Source organism: Narcine bancroftii, chromosome 1, assembly GCF_036971445.1.
Source record: "Narcine bancroftii isolate sNarBan1 chromosome 1, sNarBan1.hap1, whole genome shotgun sequence".
In the NCBI taxonomy this organism is placed as follows: domain Eukaryota; kingdom Metazoa; phylum Chordata; class Chondrichthyes; order Torpediniformes; family Narcinidae; genus Narcine; species Narcine bancroftii.
The window spans coordinates 472,552,500-472,577,593 of NC_091469.1; the positions used below are offsets into that span (position 1 = coordinate 472,552,500).

General features: G+C 40.8%; 1 protein-coding gene across 4 annotated transcripts in view; it reads right to left on the minus strand.

Moving 5' to 3' along the window:
* rbm33a (RNA binding motif protein 33a) overlaps positions 1 to 25,094 on the minus strand; it is a 192,854-nt gene that overhangs the window by 13,899 nt on the left and 153,861 nt on the right. For all 4 annotated transcript variants that reach the window (XM_069914774.1, XM_069914775.1, XM_069914776.1 and 1 more), the window contains one exon: positions 18,138 to 18,326. In XM_069914774.1, coding sequence (XP_069770875.1) covers positions 18,138 to 18,326 — 189 coding nt within the window. The remainder of the gene's footprint in view (positions 1 to 18,137; positions 18,327 to 25,094) is intronic.

Sequence of the window (25,094 nt, forward strand, 5' to 3'; positions counted from 1 at the left end):
CCTAGATCCAAACTTCCGACATGATGAGGAAGCCTTCAGTGCCAGGGCCCTATGAGAGCTCTCCTTGCTCTCAGCGTCCTCTTGAATCCTGGTTCTGACATCTGGTTCTCATGAACCAGTTTGCAACAGCCCGCAGCTTGGGATGTCCTTTGACCTCAAGTCGCTAGCAGCCTGTAGCCTGTGTGGGTTCGTTGCCCGCAAACCAGCAACAGTTTGCACCTGTGTGAGCCCTTCAGCCACAGAGCTCCTCGCTAGTCCACCAATGTGGTCACCGCCCTTCTTAATGGCGGGGGGGGGGGGGGGGGGGTCTTCTCCCTTTTACTGGTGCCCTGCGCCAGTCTGCTGCTCCTTTGGAGTCTGCAAGCCCTCAAGGCTGCTGCCAGACACAGGGGCCGCCATCCTTGGCGCAGACCCCACTGTCACTGTCACCATTGGGTTCTATAACAGACCTTTTAAAGCCTGTACAGAGCCATCAGCCGTAGGATTGGGCTGCAGAACCCCACGGGATGCGCTGCGTCTCCACTCCCCACACCAGCGCTGCCAATACAGCAGCTTCAGCAGGTGCCACCATCATTTTTTTGAAGGAGATATTTAAAGAGGAATCTGGAGTTTACGTCCATGAATCCTTCTTGATCTTTTGTTTATAAATACAGGCATGACAAAGTAAAACCAAGACAATTAAAGAGTGAGGATAAAAGAATTGTGCTGGAAACATTTAACCCATGTGTAACTGTGATTAAAGACCTTTGGCTTTGTAATTTCCTGAAAAGTTGCTGTGCTGATCATAATGCTGTTGAATATCAAAAGCAGCTGATTTGATTCTCTTGCCCATGGTCACTGTCTGGCACTTTTGTGCCACTTGCTACCTTTCAGTCCAGAGCTGAGCACTGGCTAGGTCTTGTCGTTTGCAGGCATGCACTGCTTCGCACGATGAGGAAGATATGGAACAGAATACTGTTCAATCATCTGCAAATACCCCCACGACTGATCTTACAATGAAAGATCATTTATGAGGACAGATATCCTTTGGGAATTTCAATTTTAATTTAGACATACAGCACTGTAACAGGCCATTTCAGCCCACAAGCCCGTGCAGCACAATTTACACCCAATTAATCTACACCCCCGGTTCATTTCGAACGGTGGGAGGAAACCCACGGGGAGAACATACAAGCTCCTTACAGCCAGTGCGGGATTTGAACCTCGGTCCCAATCGCTGGTGCTGTAAAGGCATTGTGCTAACCACTACACCAACCATGCTGCCCTTCATGAACTTGTGCAATTCACAACCAGAACTACCTGTGTCAGCACAGTGGCTGCTGCCTTGCAGCTTTCACCAACCCATGCTCAATCCTGACTTGCAGTGCTGCCTGCATGAAGTTTGCACATTCTCCCAGTGGCATGGTAGCATTGGTTTCTTCCTGCAACCCAAAGATTGGTAGGTTAATTGGCTACTGAAAATTGCCTCGAGTAGGTGGGTGAGAGGTAAAATCTAGGGAGAGCTGATGGAAATGAAATGAGAATTTTATTTTAAAAATGGAATTAATGTCAGACAAGTAAAACCTACCAGTGCCTTAGATATAATTGAATGAGCCAGCCTGTACTGCTTCCTTGGGAAGAGAATTCCACATTTACGACTCTCTGGGAAAAGCAGTTCCTCTTCATCTCAATCCTATTCTGCCAACTCCCCAGGTTCTAATTTCACCAACTTGTGAAAACAACTTCTATGTATTTTTCAAACTGCTTTCACAATTTTACTCATTTCTATCAGATTGCCTCTCATTTTTCTTCATCCTTCCCTCCCTTTCAATTCCTAATTCAGAGCTATTTCTAAAGAGAAGTGGATGAGTATGTCAGTTTACACGAAGGTTGAAGGTGTTATGTAGAGTGTAGAAAAGCCATTCTCTACAGGGACCACAGCACATTTAAGTAAAAGCCTTGTTTTCTTTTCACCTCGTAACGTACACATTTTTAATGTTTTTTTTTTAAATGTTGCCAGTAGGAGAAAAGTACAGAAAGAAACAAAACGTGACTGCTTCACAGGGAAGGGGCTAAAAATCTTTGAGCAGTCCTGGGGGGGGGGGGGAGGGGGGGAGCCATAGCCAAAAAAAATTAAGAATTGCTGGTGTAGAAGGTAGTCTTAGGTTACAAAAGAATGCAGAGTTGGTCAGAGAAGTAGTGGATGATATTCAATCCAAATAAATGTGAAGTGATACACTTTGGAAGGTTATACTTGAGGTCGAAAACTTGTTTAGCGGCAGGCTTCTTAACAATGTGAAGGAACAGATGAATCTCGCTGACCTAGATCTGTCGAGGTTGATAGGGTGGTTAAGAAGCTATATGTATGCTGGTCTTCATTCGCCAGAGCATTGGGTTCAAGAATCACGAGTTAATGTTGCAGCTCTATAAAATGTTGGCTGGACCACATTTGGAGTATTGTGTTCAGCTTTGATCGCTTCATTAAAGAAAGGATGTCAAAGCTTTGGTGAGGGTGCAGAGATTTACCAGGATTTTGCCTGTATTGGAGAACGTCTTCTGCAGCAAGGTTGGAGCGATAAACAATGAGAGATGACTGAATAGAAGTTCATAAGATTATAGTTAGCAAGAGCCTCTTTCCCAGGGTGGCAATGGCTAATACCAGAAGACATCCATTTATGGTGAGTGGAGGAAAGTTTAGGGGAGATATCAGAGCCAAATTTTTACATAAACAGTGGTAGGGACCTGGAATGCATTGGCAGAAATTGTGTAAGAGGCTGATACAATAAGGACATTTAAAAGACTCTGAGATAGGATGTCAAAAAATAATAGAAGGTTATGGGCTGCGAAGAAGGGATTAATATGCAGTAGTTTTATATAGGTCAATGCAACATTGTGGGCTAAAGGGACTCTACTGTGCCATACTGTGCTTTATCATAAAAACGTCCTTGCTGTCCATTGCTGTCATTCAATCTTCCGGCATCCCACATGAAGACAATGATAATGTAAACATCTCTGCAAGGGTCCCCTGTAATTTTTCCCTACCTTTCCACAGGCTCGAAGGATGCAGTCAGGTTCTGGTTATCTGTTCACCCTAATACACTCCAAAGGTGCTATTACTTCCTCCCTAGTACTTTGTATATGGAAGCTGTGACAGATGAAACAAGGACCAAAAGCACATCCGGCAGATTGTTGTCTTAGCTAGATGGCCATCAGAAAAGGCACAACACATGGCTTACAACTTTGTAACTTGTTAAAAAGGTAGGATCAGTTTTATCATTTTACCAGCATGTGGCACAATTACTAGTCATCTGTAAATCTTAACAATTATGGTGGACATATTGGTTAATCCTTGTGCCTTTCCACGAACCAAGTTTAATTTTAGTTCTTTTCTTGTTATTTTAAAATCTATGCTTTAAGTTATTTCAGCCTATATGGTTAATTTCTATACAAGATGTACTTGGAGTCACCAAAGGACCTCTTTATATGGACTTTCACCAAAATAAAGTCTGAAGCACTCATTCAGTTTCCTTCCTTCCGTGGAATTTTATTTAACTGTCTTATTTGCATATTTAAAAATTTTTTTTGAAGAAATAGTTTCTTGCTATCTAAGAGTTTCCAATTGTCCAGTGTTTCAGTGCGTGGTAAATTGGTAGAGACATTTAATCTGTTCATTAAATTACCATTCTGGGAACAAAATATCGGCAGCTTTCTTCTTCTGCTCTTACCCTTATAGAAACATGGAAACATAGAAGATAGGAGCAGGAGTAGGTCATTCGACCCTTCGAGCCTGCTCCGCCATTCAGCGAGATCATGGCTGATCTTGGTGATCTGGAAACCTTAATATGAAAAACATTTTGACAGTGAATCTGCAGGCATGCCTGGAATCACCCTTTTAGATTGTGTCAAAATGAATGCGATGCAATTTTTGGGTCATGTTTTGTTTGAAATTGAGTTTAAATACTGCATTAAACACATTTCGCAGAGAATATACTCCTTCACATGGCTTTCTAAATAACAACAGCAAATCTGCAAAGGAAATTTTCTGGCAGTCAGCTTGACTTTACAGAATCTATTAATAATCCAATTTGTACACATTAAAGACACAGCTTCAACAAATATAAAATTGGCTTCCAATGGGGAATTCACGAATAAAACCAACAAAAATATGCCGCTTACACTATTGTGTGCAATTTATACCTCATCTCCAAAAAATTATTCTTCAAAATCAGAATTTATTGTCACGAACAAGTCATAAAATTTGATGTTTTGTGGCAGCATCAAAGTGCAAACATTCATTTTATAACCATCTTACATTACTATAAAAAAAGTGCATGAAAAGTAAGGCAGTGCCTTTGATTCATTGATTATTCAGGAATCTGATGGCAGCGGGGTAGAAGCTGTCCTTGTGCTGCTGAGGGCTCGTCTTTTGGCTCCTGTACTTTTTCCCCCAATGGTAGCAGAGTGATGCAGGCATGGGTGGTGGGGGTCTTTGAGGATAATGGCTGCTTTTTTGAGACACCACCTCATTTAGATGTCCTCGATGGAGTGAAGTCTGGTGCTTGTGATGACACAGGCCAAGTTAACAACCCTATGGAGTTTATTCTTGCCCTGAGAGTTGGCGTCTCCATACCAGGCAGTGATGCAACCAGCCAGAATGCTCTCCACAGCACACCTGCAGAAGTTTACGAGTCTTCGTAAAGAGTCTTCGGTGACATACTGAATCTCCTCAAATACCTCACAAAGTAAAGCCGCTGCCGAGCCTTCTTAGTGATTGTATCAACATGGCAGCTCCAGGACAGATCCTTGGAGATGTTGACATCCAGAAATTTGAAGTTCTTGACCATCTCCACTACTGAGCTCTCGATGAGAACTGGGTTATGTTCCACTGACTTCTTCAGAAGTCCACAATCATCTCCTTGGTTTTGCTGATGTTGAGTGCAAGGTTGTAGTGTTGTACTATTCAAAGAGCTGATGTATCTCACTCCTGTACGCTTCCCTACTGCCAACAACTGTGGTGTTATCTACAAACTTGTAGATAGCATTGGAATTGTGCCTGGCCACACAGTCGTGGGTGTATAATGAGTAATGAGCATCCTTGGGGTGCACCTGCATTGATAATCAGTGAGAGGAAGACGTTGTTACTGACTGGTCTTCCAATGAGAAAGTCAAGGAACCAGTTGCAGAGGGGGTACAGAGGCCTAGAATTTGTAGCTTCTTGACTAGCACTGAGGGAATAATGATATTGAAGGCCAAGCTGTAGTTGATGAAGAGCAGCTGTATGTATGAATTGCTGGTTTTGAGGTGATCTAGAGCTGAGTAGAGAGTCAGTGATATTAGAAATTGGGTTCACCTAAATTGACTCCACTGTCACAAAAAAATCTTTGCAGAATAAAGATTAAATATTTTGCGGACTCCAATTGTGCTTGATGTTTTGTATCCAGCTGATAGCTTACAACATTCCATTGTGAGGAGGAACATATTTGGAAAGGAAAAAAACAAAATTACCCAAAGTTTGGCTAAAAGGCCTTTTATAAGCCATGAAGAGCAGAAAGAACTCAGAATTCTATAGGACAGAAATGATGACCAAATATGTAGGGTACTGATGCTGGAAGAGGCAATACGTTCGTACTATTTGAATTCAACACAAAACATCCTTAAAGAGAGGTGGGCAAAGCTACAAAATAAATGCAACTATGAGGATAAAAGTTCAAACAACTTGCTGAAACACTGAATGCCAGTGGTGGTGGAAATGCCAAAGAATCATTTATTCCTTTGAACTTGTAAATGATCAGTGAACTACACCTTCCATTAAAACTTTTCCTTCCACCCTCATCAATACCTCGCAATCCCTCAAAGGCCTTTGCTGTCCATTTCCTTTTCTACATGTTGGCCTTTTGTTAGATAGGCACACAATGCTAGTTTCCATTTGTTGTCCAATGCCCCCAGTTCCATCATTACAACATCCATTTCAGGCTTCCAGTCTGGCCCCAATCTGGGAAAAGCAAATCCACTGTTTTTGCACTTCACTTCATTTCCCTTGCAGGTGAGTGCACTAGCCAGATCTTCACCACAATTCCAACACATTATTTGATGCCCTCCTAACTCTAACCCTTTGTAGACACCGACTTGCACACATACTTATCTACAAAAATCCTGAACCAAGTCTCGTGTCTACATGCCATCTTCTCCATAGTTCCCAATAAACCTAAAATCAAATCTAGTTGTATTCAAATTTTGCAGATTTGGATAATCTAACCAATGCAATCTTCTTCAGGATTACGCAGTAGACCTGAGTGGTGCTGTTCACGTGTACCTCTACCCACATCACAAATGCACTACAAAAACATAGAAACATAGAAGATAGGAGCAGGAGTAGGTCATTCGACCCTTCGAGCCTGCTCCGCCATTCAACGAGATCATGGCTGATCTTGGTGATCTGGAAACCTTAATATGAAAAACATTTTGAGAGTGAATCTGCAGGCATGTCTGGAATCACCCTTTTAGATTGTGTCAAAATGAATGCGATGCAATTTTTGGGTCATGTTTTGTTTGAAATTGAATTTAAATACTGCATTAAACACATTTCGCAGAGAATATACTCCTTCACATGGCTTTCTAAATAACAACAGCAAATCTGCAAAGGAAATTTTCTGGCATCCAAGCTGTAGTTATGAACAGAAAAACAAACGTAATATTTAAAATCATTGACAGGATGATTTCTGCCTCAGATTATCTTCTAAATTGTTCAGAATGATCCTCATGAGAGGAATGGATCAGGTGAGTGCAAAATCTTTTGCCTGGAGTAGGGAAAAATCAGTACCAGAGGACATACATAAAGTTTGGGAGAAAGACTTGTTTTTCCTGTGCTCCATTGTTTTAAATTTGTAATCAAAAGATTCACATGATTAAGGTGCACATTCTATATTTCTTCTTTGGCTTGGCTTCGCGGACGAAGATTTATGGAGGGGGTAAAAGTCCACGTCAGCTGTTGGCTCGATTGTGGCTGACAAGTCCGATGCGGGACAGGCAGACACGGTTGCAGCGGTTGCAGGGGAAAATTGGTGGGTTGGGGTTGGGTGTTGGGTTTTTCCTCCTTTGTCTTTTGTCAGTGAGGTGAGCTCTGCGGTCTTCTTCAAAGGAGGTTGCTGCCCGCCGAATCACAGCACATTTTATACATAGTCCCCTGTTTCAGGGCAGTATATTTGGGTCATAGCAATTAGTCAGGTTTGGTACCTTGTTGAATGTCCCTTGTCTGGAATGACTACTTGAAGTCTGGGATCCACAGACATCACCAGGTACTGAATATCTTCTCTGATGCTGTCCTGTCAGGTTTCGACTGCAGCCAACTTCAGATCCTGCTTGTTTTGGGCGCTTGTCTCCTTTAGTTTTCTCTTCAGCATATGGTCAATTGGATTTACATTGGGTGACTAACTTGGCCACTCAAAATTTTTCCAACTTTTAGCTTTGAACAACTCCTTTGTTGCTTTAGCAGTGTGTTCTATTACTGTAGGATGAAACGTCATCCAATGTGTTTGGAGGCATTTGCTTGAATTTGAGCAGATGTTTCTTTACACCTCAGAATTCACTGTGCTACAGACATCAGCAGTTACATCATCAGTGAAGATAAGTGCACCAGTATCTGTGGCAGCCAGACATGTCCAGGCCATAACACCCCCACCACCACGTTTCACAGATCTTGGACAAGCTTCCACGCTTTGCTCTTGCCATCACTCTGATACAGGTTAATCTTGGTCTCATCTGTCCACAAGACCTTTTTCAAGAATTCTGCGGGCTCTTTTAAATATTTCTTGGCAAACTGTAATCTGGCCATCATGTTTCTGTGGCTAACTAATAGTTTGCATCTTGCAGTGTAGCCTCTATATTTCCGTTCCTGAAGTCTTCTGTGGACAGTAGTCATTGACACATCTACATCTGCCTCCTGAAGAATGTTTCTGATCTGTCAGACAGACATTTGGGGATTTTTCTTCATTTTGATGAGAATTCTTCTGACATCAGCAGTGGAGGTCTTCCTTGGTCTACCAGTCCCTTTGCGATTACTGAGCTCACCAGAATGCTCTCTCTTCTTAATGATGCTCCAAACTGTTGATTTTGGGAATCCTAAGGATTGGGCGATGTCTTTATTTTTGATTTTCAGCCTCATAATGGCTTCTTTGACTTTCATTGGAACAACTCTGCTCCTCATGTTGAAAAATGGCCACTACAGACTCCAAAGGTGATCAAAAGCTTAGAATCAAGCTTAGTTCCCTTATGCCTGCACCAATGAGGCAATTAAACATGCCAAAATACTCACAAACACCTGTGAAGCAAAATGTTACAAACATTATGGTGCCCTGAAATGGGGGAACTGCGTATTAAAAGGTGCTGCAAATTCTACATGACCAACCCAAAATGCACACAAACAACCTTGAATAAGGAGGAGGAAATTACAGGGGAGTTTAAAGAAATGTGAGGCAAGTTTCTTTTCCCCCACACAGAGAGTGGTTGATACTGGGTAGTCGTGGAACCAGATATGATGGTAGCATTTAAAATGCTTCCAGATAATCACATGAATAAACTGGGAATAGAGAGGTCTGCACCATGTGTTAACAGCAGAGCTTTAGTTTAACATGAGCATTATGAGCTAAGGACCGGTTTCTGTGCCTGTAATGTGCTGTGGTGTCACCACCAACAACACTGTGCCCAACGTTAGCAAAACAAATGGACTGCAAGAGGGGGAAATCGGGAGAACACAAACCAGACCTCATCGAGGGGTCTGCAGCGAAAAGGGTTAAGAACTTCAAATTACTGGGTGGCAACATCTCTGAAGATATATCCAGGGTCCCCCATGTCGATGTAATCATGAGGAAGGCTCACCAGGCTCATGGTTGCAAACAGAAACTGAAAGGTGAATTATGCATTAAGATTCAACAATCTGCATTGACTGGCAGAAAATGAAGAGGGATGCAAGATTCTTGTTCGGAAGAAGGTTCAGTAGTCTAAGTTCACAAACCACTAGATTGAAGGACAGTTTAGTTCCTGTCGCTATCAGATTCCTGAACAAACATCACTCTGGTAGAATAATGTTGCCTTTGTTCTGTTCGAACAGATCTCTCTATAACTTTTCATGATGTACTGTGTTTTTACTGCTATACTATGTAAGGGTTGATGAGCTGGATTAAGCACAAAATTCACTTCCTCACCGTACCTCGATACATGAGACAATAAATCTAAGCTGAATATTTACTCCATTTCCTTTATCTACCTACCTCTTGGTGAAGATGGGAGCAAACCTCAGCCAGTGGAGTGCTCCGGTCATGCCCCACCTGCAGCAGCTGTCTGAAGAAAGATTAAATAACTTCCTTACTCAAGAGAGTGGTTACTGTGTGGAATGGGCTTCCAAGAAAGGTGGTGGAGGCAGGGTCAATTTTGTCATTTAAGAAAGAGTTGGATAAGTATATGGATGGGAGGGGGATGGAGGGATATGGGCAGGGTGCTGGTAGATGGGATTAGAGGAGGGTACTTGGATCAGTGCGGACTAGAAGGGCCAAATTGGCCTGTTTCCGTGCTGTAATTATTATATGGTTATATTTAATACAGTTGTGTTTGAATAAAATGGCAGTGTCCAGGATGAAGAGCCGGCCAATGCCACTTGGGTGACTCTCCCAAAGTGTCTCCCAATCCCTGCTTGGTAAGAATCTTTACTGCATTAGATATATTGGTATGGTTTTATTTGTAAACTTGGAGTAGGGGGTTAATTATGAGGGCAGCACAGTTAGTATAGTGGCTAGCTCAATGCTGTTACATTGCCAGCGACCAGGATTCGAATTTAAATTTTGTTAGTTACAGGAATTAAAGTGAACTTTATGTAATTTAAATACCATAATACTGATTTTTTTTCAAAATACATTTTGCACTGTTTTTTGTCTTTTAAACTGTGTGTTCTTAATGCAGATGTATTAGTTAGGCATTGTAACAATGTGCCTCAGTCAGCTGGAAAATTTGCATATGAGGCATTTAGATAATGGGGGTTCTTCTTTAACTGTTGAAGATGAGAGGTGGAAAGTTCAGAGAGACGTCAGAAGTAGTTTTTTTTAAAAAAACAAAGAGCATGAAGGGTGCCTGGATTGCATTGCTAGGAGAGGAGGTTCAGGCTGGTACAATAGGGACATTTAAAAGATGCTTAGATCAGCACATACAAGTAAGAAAAATACTTGTGACGCAGGGAAGGATTAGATCGTTGTGGAATAACATTGTGGTCGAAGGGCCTGCACTGTGCTGTAATGTTCTATGTTCTATCTCGGACTCAGGAGAGATGGTCCAACAAGTTTTTGTCCAATTTGACCACATCCTTTGTATTTTTATTTTCTGTGCCCAATTAACAAAGTACCTGTGCGCCTCATTTTGATCAACTTATTCTATTACCTTTGTAAATCGGTGGCATGCACCTCTGATTCTGTCAATGTCCTACATTGTGCAACTGGACTGAGACAGACTGAGTAATTAAGCAAAAACCTGCCAAGCAGAGTTTAATGGGAGAAAGTGTGAGGTCATAGTCTCTCGCTTCATTTGGATAATCTGTATTTTAATTCTTTTTATCAGGCCACAGTGATTGAACAGTGCAGCAAAGAAACAGCTGCTTCAACCCACAGGGGCAACACGGTTGGTGTAGCAATTAGTGCAACGCCTTTACAGCTCCAGCAATTGGGACAGGAACTGAGGTTTGAATCCTGTGCTGTCTGTAAGAAGTTGGTACTTTCTCCACACGTCTGTGTAGATTTTCCCCGGGGTTTCCTCCCACTGTTCAAAATGTAATGGGGGGGGTAGGTTAATTGTGGATAAATTGGGCACCATGGACCGAAATGATCTGTTACCATGCTGTATGTTTAAATTTACAATTTAAAAACTTTAAATTTCTGTGCTGAACAATGTACCTACATTCAACTAAAACTCTGCTTGCATGTGATACATATTTTCTACAGATAAATGTGTCTATCTAGAAGCGGTGCAAAAGCTTCACCACAACTCCTGGCAGCCATTCCTTTATGTCTTCAAAAATTTTCCCCACGTTGCCTTTAAACTTTCTTTCCCTCACATTAACAGCATGTGAGCTTTTTATCCTGGGAAAAAGATCCTGTCAGTAGCATGTAAAATTCTGAAAAGCAGTATCAGGTGAAGTTTAGTGGGATGAATCACAAAACATTAGCAGGCAGGTTCAACAAAGAAGGCAAACTGTATTTTGGAGTTTAAGAATAGGGAGGTCTTGTTACCTTTCTACTGGGTCTTAGTGAGGTTACACATGAAATACTTTACATGGTCTTTGACCCCTTACTCAGAAAAGGATATAGTAGCAATGGAGGCAGCCCCAGTGCTAATTCTTGGGATAAAAGGAACCTGTATAGTTTAGCTCTGTATTCCTCTGCATTTAGAAGAATGAGAAGTGATCTTATTCAAATATACAAGATCACAATAGGACTGACAGAGTAAATGTTTTTTTTTTCTGCACCAGCAGGCATGAACAAAGGGCTATAGGTAAAAACTAAAGCACAAAAAGACATTGTGTACACGTAAAGTGCCACTCAGGCCCATGATAGTGTGTGTAATGGGACAACAAAAAATATTGCTGCGCTCCTTCTCAACTGCAATTATTACTGTGATACCAAAGAAGGATAGAGATCCATTAAGACCAGCATTATATAGATCAATTTTATTATTAAATGTTGATCATAAGATAGAAGCTAAAGCCTTAGCGAATCAGTTGGCAAAGTTTACCAAAGTTAATACAAACTGGATTTGTTGAAGATTGGAAATCTGCAATGTGGCAAGGTTAATTAGTCTAATACATTTAGCTCAAAAGAGAGGAGATTTAAGTGTTGCTGTGGCATTAGGATGCATAAAAAGAATTTGATAAGACTACAATGGGACTTCCTCAATAAAGTTTTGGAGAAATGTGGGTTAGGATCAATATTTATAGATTGGGTTAAAATGTTATACAAGAATTCTAGTGCAAAGATATTGAGTAATGGTCAGGTTTCAGCACCTTTTTGGTTAACTAGATCAAGGAGACAGGGTTCTCCATTGCCATCAGCTTTATTTATTTTAACAATTGAACCTTTAGCTCAATTAATAAGACAAGAATCAAGGATTCATGGCAATGGATGAATATAAGATAAATTTTATTTTGCAGATGATGTTTTGATTTATTTAAAAGATCCTTTAAATTCTTTTCTTAAAGTTAGATTAAAAGAGTATGGGGAAGTATCAGATTATGAAATTAATTGAGATAAAAGTGAAATTATGCCCTTTGTAAATGGAGATTACAAACAATGTCAGACAGTAATTGAATTTAGATGGAGAGATGTTGGAATATTTAGGTACCCATGTGGAACCACAATTTAAAAACTTATTTAAATTAAATTATTTACCACTATTAAAGAAAATAAGAGATGATTTGGAAAAATGGAATATGTTACCTATTACTTTAATAGGTAGAGTAAATTGTGTTAAGATTAATGTATTTCCTCGAATTCAATAACTTTTTCAATCAATTCCAATTTCAAATCCTCAAATTTAAAAAAAATTAAATGCTTCTACTAGGAAATTTTTGTGGAAATTGAAAATTTAAAGGGTTTCTTTGGAAAAATTAACATAGAACCAGGGTTTTTGCAGCTCCCAAATTTTATGAATTATTATAAAGCAGTTCAGTTGCAATATAGCTAAAACTCCAGCTTGGGTGAAAATAGAACTTGATAAAATAGGAGTAACAAATCCTCATATCCTTATAGATTGTTAATAGCGAATAGAGAAACTCCGATATTTAAACATTTAATTGATCTTTGGAATAAGGTTGATAAACAGATTGGAGGATGAGGTTTAATGTCTAGAATAACACCTTCATTCCAAAATAGATCTATTCCATTTTCCATGAGAAACCAATTTTTAAAGATGTGGAAATATCAGGGTATTAAGACGATTGAAGCAGGGAAATTTATTACAATTGATCAAATGAAAGAAAAGTTTCAGGTATCTGAAAATACAATAAAATAGGAGTACATAAATCAAGTCAAAGATGAGAAAAGGATTTTAATAAACAAATAAATGAACGTGAATGATCAAATTATGTAGAGAAAATATGAAAAGTACAATAAATGTGAAGTATATGTTAGTACAATATAATTTTATTCATCAGCTACATTTGACACCACAAAAGAAAAAGAACAGTTTCCAATTGCCCTTGACCAGTTGTTCTGGCACACCACCGATGGCATCCACTGGGAGAGCTGTGGACACGTTAGGTCGAGGATGCTTCCTTGGCTCTGTTGAAGGCAGCTGTCATTTCCTAACCCCACTTCAGGTTTTTTGGTTGCCTGGAAAGAAGCCGCATATAATTCAGGCCCAATGATAGCAAAAACCAAAGGTAAAAATTCACTGTGCCGACAGACTCTTGTAGACCTTTTACGTGTTGGCCTCCACCTTGGAAGGGAGCGGAAGTGTTCTATGACAATTGAAGCGGTGGCCTAGAAAATCAACGGAGGACAGGCGAAACTGGCATTTGGCTGGATTGATAGCCAGGCCAGTCACTGAGTTTCCGGCAGAATAAACACAAGTGTTTGCTGTGCTCTGGACAAGAGCAGCTGGCAATCAGAATATCATCCAAGTAAATGAATTCAAAACCCAAAGAGTCCATAAGTAATGCGTTCCTCAGACCGAAGGGCATACGCAGAAATTCGAAGAGGCCGAATGGCATGATGAGCGCCGTCTTGGGGTCATCATTAGGGGGAAATGGAATCTGATGATATTCCCTCACCAGGTTGATTTTGGAGAAGATCCTGGCCCCGGCCAAGTTTATGGTGAAGCCCTGGATGTGAAGGATAGGGTACCAGTCAGTTGTCGTGACATTGTTTAACTGGCGATAATCTCCACACTGCCTCCATCCACTGGTTGCTTTCAGCACATGTGAAAGGGAGATGCCCACGGACTGTCTGAATGACGGACTATGCCCATTTCCTCCATTTTACGGACCTCCTCTTCAGTAATTCATAGTTTGTCTGGAGGTAGTCTGCGGCCTTGGCATGCAGTAGCGCTCCTCCTGTGGGATATGATGCTGGACATTGTGCTTGGGCAAAACAATTGAGAACTGCTGTGTGACAATGTCTGGAAATTCTGCCAAGATCTTGGCGCACTCGTTCAAGGAGAAGATCACCGAATCCAAATGGTGTGCAGGTGGAGTTGCCTGATGCAAGCAAGTGATTCGAATGTCCTGGAATTAACCAGCTGCTTACCCTTTATGTCCACCAAGAGACAGTGAGCTCATAGGAAATCTACGTCCAGAAGAGGTTGTGATACCTCAGCTAATGTGAAAGATCACTTAAATCGGCAAGGGCAGAATTCAAGTGGAAAAGTCCACAGCCCATATCCCCTCATATTGCTGTTGTTGGCAGTTGTGAGGGATGATCCAGACGTTCCATTACGGGTGTCTTGGCCCGAAGGAGGCAAAACACTGATCTCTGCTCCTGTATTGATCAGGAAACATTGACCCAAATGCTGGTCCCATAGACAAAAGAGGTTGTCATGATGGCCGGCTGCTGCAGCCACTAGCAACGGCTGGCCCAGGCGTTTCCTGTGTATAAGCAAGGAAGGAGATAATGGTGGGCTGCAGAACCCCATGTCTAATGATAGTAACACCAGTTCTTTGTTTGGACTATCTTCCATAGTCGTCACCGCCCTTTTTCCTGGAGCATTGGCCCATCGAGCACACTAGAATGACGCAGCAACTAATTCAATACAGGTTCCGTCATGTTGTTTTGCATTCTAGAGGATATCAGCACGGGCTGCTAGTTCGCAGGGGTCATCAAAATCATCGTGTGCCAAGAGCAGGCGAATAACCTCTGGCATCTGCTCCAGGAACAGTTCCTCAAAAAGCAGGCAGTGTTTGTGGCCACCCATCAGCGCCAGCATGCTATTCATAAGGGCAGGCGGTGTTCGGTTGCCTTGGCCATCCATTCACAGCAGCTTCTTTGCTCGTTTGCGGCATAACAGCCTGAAGGTACAAATGAGTAACTCCTTAATGGCGTCGTACCTGTCAACTTCAAGGGGTTGACTCAGGAAATCGACAATTCTTCCTGCCGTGTCTTGGTCCAGTGAACTGATCATGTAGTACTTAGTGGCGTCCAATTTAATATTTTGAACGTGGAACTGGGCTTCTGTCCACTGAAACCAGACTACAGCTGCAAGGTCCAAAACGTGCTCATTTTGGGTCCAAATCGCCGTCAGGATCATCACTGCAGTAGCAAAATAAACGCACGAGTCGTTGTAGTTGAGTCAAGATCAACTACTTTACTCAGTAATCAAGCACTTTTTAAGCCCAGTACTTCGGGGCTTTCTGCCCCTGCTGAGTCAACACTCCGTGAGCCAGTTCATTCCAGGCATGGCTCAGCCTCCCACAACATATTAATTAATTATATAATGCCATACTGAATACGAGTTACATACAAATTATAGATTGTCTTATACAATTCTCAAAAAAGTGAAGAATCCTTATGATTTTTTTTCAGATTTCCAGCATCTGCCGTTTAAAAAAAAATAAATTGTAGGCTTTCAGTAAATAGATAAATTTCAGTATAATTGCACCTTCCATGCACAAATCCGTGTTGAGTGCCCCTGATCAGACCATGTCCCTCCATATACTTATATATACTATCTCTAAGAACACTTTCCATCAATTTACCTACCACAGACATCAAACTTCAGGCCGATAGTTGCTAGGCTTGCTCCTCGAATCCTTTTTAAACAAAGGAACCACATGAGCAACACGCCAATTCTCCGGCACTATACCCGTCTCTAATGACATTTGAAAAATCACTGCCAGAGCCTCCACTATTTCCTCACTAACTTCTCTCAAGGACCTGGGGAAAATCCTGTCAGGACCTGGAGACTTATCCACCTTTAGATGTTTCAAAAACTCCAGTACTACCTCTTTCTTAATCACTTAGTCTCCATATTTACCCCCTTTGCTTCCTTTAACCTGCACAGTTCAATATCCTTCTCCTCAGTAAATACTGAGGAAAAGAAATTGTTCAAGACCTACCCCATCTCTTTTGGCTCCACACATATTTGTCCTTTCTGATTCTCTATTGGACCAATTTTATCTCTCACTTTCCTTTTGCTCTTTACATATTTGTAGAAACCCTTTGGATTTATTTTCACCCTGTTTGCTATAGCCACCTCATACCTTCTTTTAGCTTTTCTAATTTTTTTCTTAAGATTCTTTTTACATTCAATATAGTACCCAAGCATCTCCTTTTCCCCGTTTCTTATATTTATTGTAGTACTCCCTCTTTTTTCGAACCAAGTTTCCAATATCCCTTGAGAACCATGGCTCTTTTGACCTTGCCTTTCAACCTAACAGGTATATAAAGATTTTGTACTCTTTAAAATCTCTCCTTTAAAAGATCTCAATTTGTATATTACATCCTTCCCAGAAAACAAATTGTCCCAATCCACCCCTCGTAAATCCTTTCGCATCTCCTCAAACCTAGCTTTTCCCCACTCAAAGACCTCAACTCTGGGCCCAGACCTATCCTTTTCCATAATTACCTTGAAGCTAATGGCACCATGATCACTGGACCCGAAGTGCTCCCCCACACATACCTCTGTCACCTGACCCATCTCATTCCCCAGTAAATCCAACACAGTTCCCTCTCTAGTTGGTACCTCCACGTATTAATGTAAAATGCTATCCTGCACACATTTTACAAACTCCAACCCATCCAGCCCTTTCACGGAATGGGTTTCCCAATCAATATTCGGAAAATAAGTTTTAAATTCCAAAAGTAAATATTCTCCAAAGCAGCACATAATCCTTTGGTGAAGATAGGAGCAAGCCTTCAGCCAGTGGCTGTGCCCCACCCACAACAGCTGTTTGAATAAAGTGACGTTTGAATAAGATGACGCTGCCCAGGATGAAGAGCTGGCCAATGCTGCTCACCACTGGGATGGCTCTCCCAAAGTTTGTCCCTATCCCTGTCTATGAAAATTTTAATCTTTATAAGTATTAAGTATATTAGTAAGGCTTTAACTGTAAACTTGGCCAGGGTGGATGGGGGGTTAATTATGACGGCAGCACGGTTAGCACAATGCTGTTACAGTGTCAGTAACCAGGGTTCAAATTTGAATATAATTTTGTAAACTACGGTAATTACCAAATTAAAGTGAACTTTACATAATTAAGACCTCCAACACTGATTTTTTTTCCCAAATAACTTTACATTTTGCACTGTCTTTTGTTTTTAAAACTGTATAATTAATGCAGGTGTATTAGTTAGCCATTGTAAATATGTGCCTCAGTCAACTGGAAAATTTACATATCTGCACCCACAATCCCCATAGGTGCTGGATACTGGGAATTTTACTGTACTAGACTTTGTGGAAGAGTTCGAACTTGAGCCACAGTTTAACTGCTAGCAAAGATGCTCAGTCAGAACCCAATAAAACAAATGGTGTAAGCATAGAAAGACCAAGTTAGGTTTTGCGAGGGGTGGGAAAACATCTCAATTTTACACTTCTGAGTAATGCAGTTCTTGATTCCACTGTTAAACATTCGTGCATTGCACTTAACTGGCATTAGTGCATCGTTCACAGAAGATGACGAAAACATTTCATGAATACATCACAATGTGATCACATCTACAAAATTAAACCATAAATGTAATGCTAGCTCCAAAATATAACATTTATGGATTGACCCAAGATGCCTCTTGAGATGAAAAAGTGTTCAAGGACAGAGTTTAAAGACAAATGCAATGGAAATGTTAAGACTTGAGGTAATGCTCAGCAATCCTCTTCAAAATCCAGACACTTCTGTCAAAGAGGGTGATAAGCTAAGACAAGCCTGCTGCCATCTGTGCATGAACAAAAGTGCAAACCATGTGAAAAAACTGCATGCTAATACATGTCCTGCATATCATGAAATATACCAGAAGCTGCAATTTATAGTCCCTGCAGATTATAACATTAATGCAATATATCCAACATAGAAATACTTACCAACAATGAAATATGATAATGTTAAGAAACATTGGGATTATATGTATTGAAACATAACATTATAAAAGGCTGACAATAATTTGTGTGCTAAAAAATGCATGGAAGAGGTCACTTACCTGAATAGGTCCAACTGACATCAGCAAGTTTTTCAACTGGTTATCAGTGGTTGAAGAAGAAAGCCCTTCAATTGACACCACACATGGTTGAGGTCTGCATTCCACTACTCGTAGATTCTGTTTATGTTGCATCATGCGTCCTCGGCCCATCTGGCCTGGTAATGCTATGCTGCGCCCCTGCATAATGACCTGTGGAGAACACAACACTCAGCCAATTTATTTTGTCCTTGGGGTGTCAGCTTGTGGCTCAAAACTTTCCATGGATCATATAATGGTTTCACAGCAACATCGTGTGACCCTACAGTTTAAAACAAAGTTATATTTTTAAAGATGTTATGCCTTGTCCTAAAATTTTGTATCAATATCAGTTATTTCAACTTGAAGCAATGTTATAACAGCAAAGATCTCATTTATATGTGCATTCATGTGCAATCCTTATCCTGTTCTTAAAACACAAGATAGAGCCCCCATTCACCACATCAGATGGCAACTCATTTAACACTCTCACCATTCTCTGAGTGAAGAACTTTCCCCAAATGTTCCTCCTAAACCTTCCCCTTTGAGCTTAAACTATGACCTCTCGTATTTATCCCCCCCTCAATCTAAGTGGAGAAAGCCTACCTGCATCCACTCTGTCTATACCTCTCATAATCTAGTAAACCTCTAACAAATCTCCCCTCATTCTTCTGAGTTCCAAGGAATAAAGTCCTAACCTATTTAATCTTTCCCTGTAACAATTTTGTCCCAATATATCAATATACAAAAATAAAACTCTTGATATCAATCCTGGAAAGAGTGACCACTTCACAATATTTGTGGAGAGAAAGATTCTCGAACATATTTCTTGGGCAGTTCCCTGAGATCAAGGTTGATTTCTTTCCAGATCTGTTTGTTTTGAGGTGGCTTAATGAGTCAAGTTGATGATCCATTTGCTCTACCACACTGGGGTAGTTGAGTAAATATTGAGGCATTTACCTCTATGGCACTTGTCTGGATTTCCATGAACTCCTAATGCTTGGCCTCGAAGATCTTAGCGCTATCCTAGTGGTCAGAAATTATGGATTCCTGGAGGTTAGTGGTGATGATGTGTTTTTTTTTTGCAACAAGGTTTTTTGAGAATATTGTTCAATTTTTTCAAAAGTAAAACATGAAAGTCATGAAGTTAAAAAAAAATGCTGGAGAAACTGAGCAGGTCAAACAGCGTCTTTTCTATCGCAAAGATAGATACATAATTGACGATTCAGGCTTGAGCCCTTCATCCAGATACCTGATGAAGGGCTCAAACCCAAAACATCAATTATGAATCCTTATCTTTGCTATAGAAAGGACACTATTTGACTTGTTGAGTTTTTCCAGCATTGTGTTTTTACTATTGTTCAATTTTTCCCTCAGTCCACTTGATAATATCTTCCCAACAAGAGCACAGAATACACTCTGGCTGGAGAACCTCAGCATTCATCACCAAGAGTGGATTAGTAACACCACCACAGACTGAGTCCTGAAGAATACTGCTGCCAGGTGAGATTGGTGGCAGTTAGAAAGGAAATAAATAGGAAGAATGCTCTAACTCAACCTTATCTTCATCCATCTACCTGCAGTACATCCACCTCCAGGATAGCAGTGAGAAAGGTGATCACCTCATCGTCATTTCTGAGACAAAGTCCCATCTTCACGTTGAGGATATGCTTCAATGTGTTGCAAGGCACAACAAATGTGCGAAGTGGAATAGACTCTAATTACATGTGACAACTCAAAATCAAGCATTTGTGGGATGTTGTGGATCATTAGCTGTAGCATAAATGTACAGTACCACAATCTTTAACTTTAAGGTTCAACATATCCTGCATTGTACAAGTAGCATTAAGCCATGACATCAATCCTGGTAAAATCAGTACTGCAGAAGATCAAGTCATGGAGCAACAGGGGCACAAGTGATCTCACAACTACAGACCCCATTAAACTACATCAAGGTCATGAATGGTGGTAGACAATTAACAACTAATGAATGGGAAGTACATCCTATCCTCAATGGAAGCAGAATCCAGTTCTGGAGTGCTTATGGCAAAACTGTTCAGGGAAAAGGGTCATGTGGATGGTCAATCTTGGCTCCTTCCCAGTACAGAAGTCAATTTAGGGCCAATTTGATTCATTTCACAAAACACCAAGAAACAGCTGGGAGTAATGGTTAAAGGGGTGGAATTTATAAGGGACACAAGGAAACATTCTTAACTCTGAGGATGGTGGGCAGATGAAACAAGCTACCAACAAACTGGTAGAGGCAGATATATTAGCTTTCTTTTAGGAAACACTTGGATGGGAAGGGATTTGAGGGGCATGGGCCTAATGCAAGCGAGTGGGTCTACAGCTGGAGGGAATGTTGTTCAGCATGGTCAAAGCTGGGCCCCGTGGACCTGCTTCATGCTGTAAGACTTGTAACGTCCTGACTAATGTGCTAATGACCTACTCTCTGAAACAAGCGGTGTGCTTCTAGGCAAGCTCTCCCATTTTAGTTACTATACAGGCATCAAACCAACAACAGACAAAATGGCACAAGCGTATCCTCTCATAAAAAGCAGGACAATTGCAATGAAGCTAATTCCCAATCAGAGCAAGAATAAGAATCAAGACCAGCAGACATTTCGCCCTTTCAGCCTGCTCTACCAAACATGAAGATCATGGCCTGCTCTTCTCTTTCTGCACTATTCCCCCAATTTCTAGAAACCTATTGAAAGGACATACACGTTAAACGGTAGGTCACTGAGGAGTGGGGTAGAACTGAGGGGTCTGGGAATATAGATACGTAGTTTCTTGAAAGCGGCATCACAGGTAGATCGGGTTATCGAGAGCCTTCATATCTCAAAGTTTTGAGCATAGGAGTTGGGATATTATGGTAAAGTTGTATAAGACATTGATGAGGCTAAATAGGGAGTACTGTGTGCAGTTTTGGTCACCAAACTACAGGAAAGTCATCAAAAAGAGAGAAAGAGTGCAGAGAAGATTTACTAGGATGTTGCCTGGATTTCAGGAACTGAGTTACAGGGCAAGGTTAGGACTTTATTCCCTGGAGCATAGAAGAATCAGGGGAGACTTGATAGAGGTACTTAAAACTATGAGGAGGATAGACAAGTAGGCTTTTTTCCACTGAGGGTAGGTGAAATCAAACTAGAGGACATGGCTTAAGGGTGAAAATGGAAAAGTTTCGGGGGAAAATTAGGGAGAACTTCACACAGAGAATGGTGGGATTGTGGAATGAGCTGCCAGCTGAAGTGGTGAACGTAGGCTCAATTTTAACATTTACAAAGAATTTGGACAGTACATGGATTGGAGAGGTACTTACTGCAGGTTAGTGGGACCTGTTTCTGTGCTGTAATGTTCTATGATTTTATTCTGAACACAAATTAATGATTGATGCTCCACTGTCAATAATTGTACAAGATTAAAGATTCACCATCCTATCACCAACCATCACTGAGATTGCAGAGTGATACTAGAGCCCTTCATTTTGTTTACTTTTAATTTCTTCCAATTTTCTAACTAATTACCTGAATATTCTAAATGTTTCATGGATCCATTCGACCCTTGTCTACTTGATCTCTCCTGTCACTGGAACTAAGGATGGGGGGGAATAAAAGAATTTCCAAATGTTAATGTGCACTCTGGATGTTACTAAGGATGACCTTGCAAGTTTGATTATTTGAGTCAAAATCAAAGAATTATACAGCATACAAGGAAGTGCTTTGTCGCAATGCATCCAGGCCAACCAAATAGCCTTCCTGAGCTAGTCCAATTTACCTGCATTTGGCTCATATCCCTAACCCTTTCCAATCCATGAATGCCTTTTAAATATTGTAATTATCCTACCCTCTACATTTTCTCGCAGCTTGAACTGCTGTGTCTGGAAAAAATGCCCCTTGGGTAGGATTCACATCAGTATATAAAAGTTGAATCATTTACCAAAGGTTCTCCCCATCCCCCCCCCCCCCCCCCCCATGAAGGTCTAGCTCACCTACTTTCGGAGGGGACATAGTCCACATGTTGCATGTTGAACTTCTTCCCAAGACCAAATGGATGAATTATACTGAAGGGACTGTTCTAAGGTGTACAACTCTAATCCCAATTTTTGTGTGAAAATTAATCTTTTTGATTACCAACTGGACTGATGGAAAAGTAGTAAGATCAGTGAAAGATCATCAGCTCATAATGTTCTTTCAAATTTTACACCTACCATTCGGACAGATAAACTCCTGGATTTTCCTACCAAAATATATTATGGATGAGCCGTTCGTGTTGTGCAAAGAAAGCCCAGCAGTACCATCTCAGGCAATCTAAGAAATAATTCATTGCAATTCCTATTCCCAAAGAACAGAGGTTAATTACAAGGTAATTGATGGAACATTGTATAAATCAGTAAAAGGTCCACTGGATCCAGATCTAATGAAAATATCAACTTCCAGTAACCCTTTGGTAAAATCATTTGTACCAGTACAACAAAATGACTCTCAACGTCACCAAGACCAAGGGGGTATTTTAATTTATTTAAACATGAAGTGTGGTAACAGGCCCTTCTAGCCCATGAGCCCGTGTCACCCAAATATCCCAATTAACCAACAACCCCCTTAGGTTTTGAAGAGTGGGAGGAAACTGGAGCACCCAGAGGAAACCCATGCAGACACGGGGAGAAGATACAAAACTCCTTATAGACAGCACCGGATTCGAATCAGTCATTGGTGCTGTAATAACACTGTGCTAATTATAACGCTAACCTTATTGTTGATTTTAGGAAAGAGGAGCTGAGGAACCACCTGCTTGCATTGATCAGATGGAGCTGGAGAGGGTTAGAATCTCAAGAGCCTGGGAATACAGATTTCAGAAAGCCCCTCCAGAAACCAACACATTAAGTGAAAAATGTACACCGACACCTTTACTTTCTAAGGAGTCTGGTGAGATTTAGCATATTGTCAAATACTCTTATCAAACTTCCACAGGTACACTATATACTGACAAGTTTCATCACAGCCCAATCTGGGAATTCAGTTGTCCAGGAACACAGAAGGCTCCAGAAGATAACAATAATCAGGTCCTCTGCAGACTATGACCTTCAATCCATTGAATGCATCTTTATGAGGCATTGCCTCAAGAAGGCTGCCATTGTAAGAAAAATAGAGGGATATGGGTGTGAGGTAAGAAAGGATTAAATTGTTGTGGAGTAGGTTAATATAGGTCAGCACAGTTTCATGGACTGAAAGGCCTGTACTGTGTTGTTTTATGTTCTATTATTAAGCCCCATCATCCTTGCCACAACCTTTGTTCACTGCTACCTTTGGGCAGAAACAGAGCAGCATCTCCAGGTTTCAAGAAATTTCATTCCAACAATTATCAGGCTCTTGTTACACTAATCAGGGGCTGCTCCAACACCACAAAAATACTGTCTCCACAATTGCTCAGTCACTTTTCTTTCACCAGGATTATCTATTTTTTGTGCATATTGATGGTCTTTAAGTATTTAGTATGCTGTTTTTTTCCCCAGTTTAAAAGTTTTTTTTTGCTATGTACTTATTCACCTGCAGCACTGGAATTTTGTTGTGTATGTAAATTATGCAGTGTATTTTACAATAAACTCATCATCATTTCCTTAGCATTAAATTTCTCAGCGAGAGAGTTTATATGTCAATTGAATCTTAAACAAGCTACTCAAGACTTTATAGTGCCAGTTTTACAGCATGGAAACAGGCCCCTTAGACCAATGTCCATGTCGACCAAGCCGCCTATCTTAACAGATCCCATTTGTCTGCATTTGGCCCACTTCCCTCTAAACTTTTTCCATTCACGTAACTGTTAAAAAGTCTTTTAAATGTCCCTATTGTATCTGCCTTGACCATGACCAGCTTGTTCCACATATTTAACATCCTCTGTACAAAACAAAGGTGCCCTTAGGCCTCTTAAATTAATTACCTCTAGTTTTTGACTCACCTATTGTGGGAAAAAGACTAGATCTTTTACCTTTTCCATTTCCCTCATGATTTTATAAGACCTAGAGAAGGGACTCCAGTGAAAAAGTACCAACCATCAAGCAACTCCTTATAACTCAAGCCAGTCAGTCTCAATGGCATTGTGAATCTTTTCTCCACCCTATCCAGTTCAGTGTTATCTTTCTTGGAGCTGGCTAACCAAAACTCCACACAATACTCTAGTATGGTCACATCAGTGCCTTGCACAGTTCTCACAGGAAACCCCAGCTCAATGCCCTGAAGATACCAAATGCCCTGTCTAACTGTGCTACTGCTTTCATGGAACCCCTAGACCTCTCTATTCTGCAACCTTCTTCAGGGCCCTACCATTTAATATGCAAATCCTGTCCTGGACTAACCTACTACCCAAGTTAAATTCCATTTCTCATCTACAAGTGAAAGTTTGGTGCACTTTAAAAAAAAGAAATGCACTGAACTAAAACAACAATCAATATTGAAGTTTATCTAGATGTGGAATTGATTATGTCTGAACATCAGGCAAAATGGTGAGATTTATTTCACTGACTCCACCTGTGAGATTTGGAGCCTTGATGCCTGTAACAATGCAAAAGGATGACAAATGTCATTTGGAATAAATGTAACTGAGACATATTTAATTTTATGTTACTTAACTGGACAGCAAATTTAGTTAATGACAGTATTCGTGCATGAACCTTGACAAGTGATAATTAGCAGCATGTTTTCTGGGTTTCGCTCAATACCTGATGGATACCACAAGTATATCTCTAGGTAACAGACTCGCCAAGGCAAATAGCGCCTTTGGAAGACTACACAAAAGAGTCTGGAAAAACAACCAACTGAAAAACCTCACAAAGATAAGCGTATACAGAGCCGTTGTCATACCCACACTCCTGTTCGGCTCCGAATCATGGGTCCTCTACCGGCACCACCTACGGCTCCTAGAACGCTTCCACCAGCGTTGTCTCCG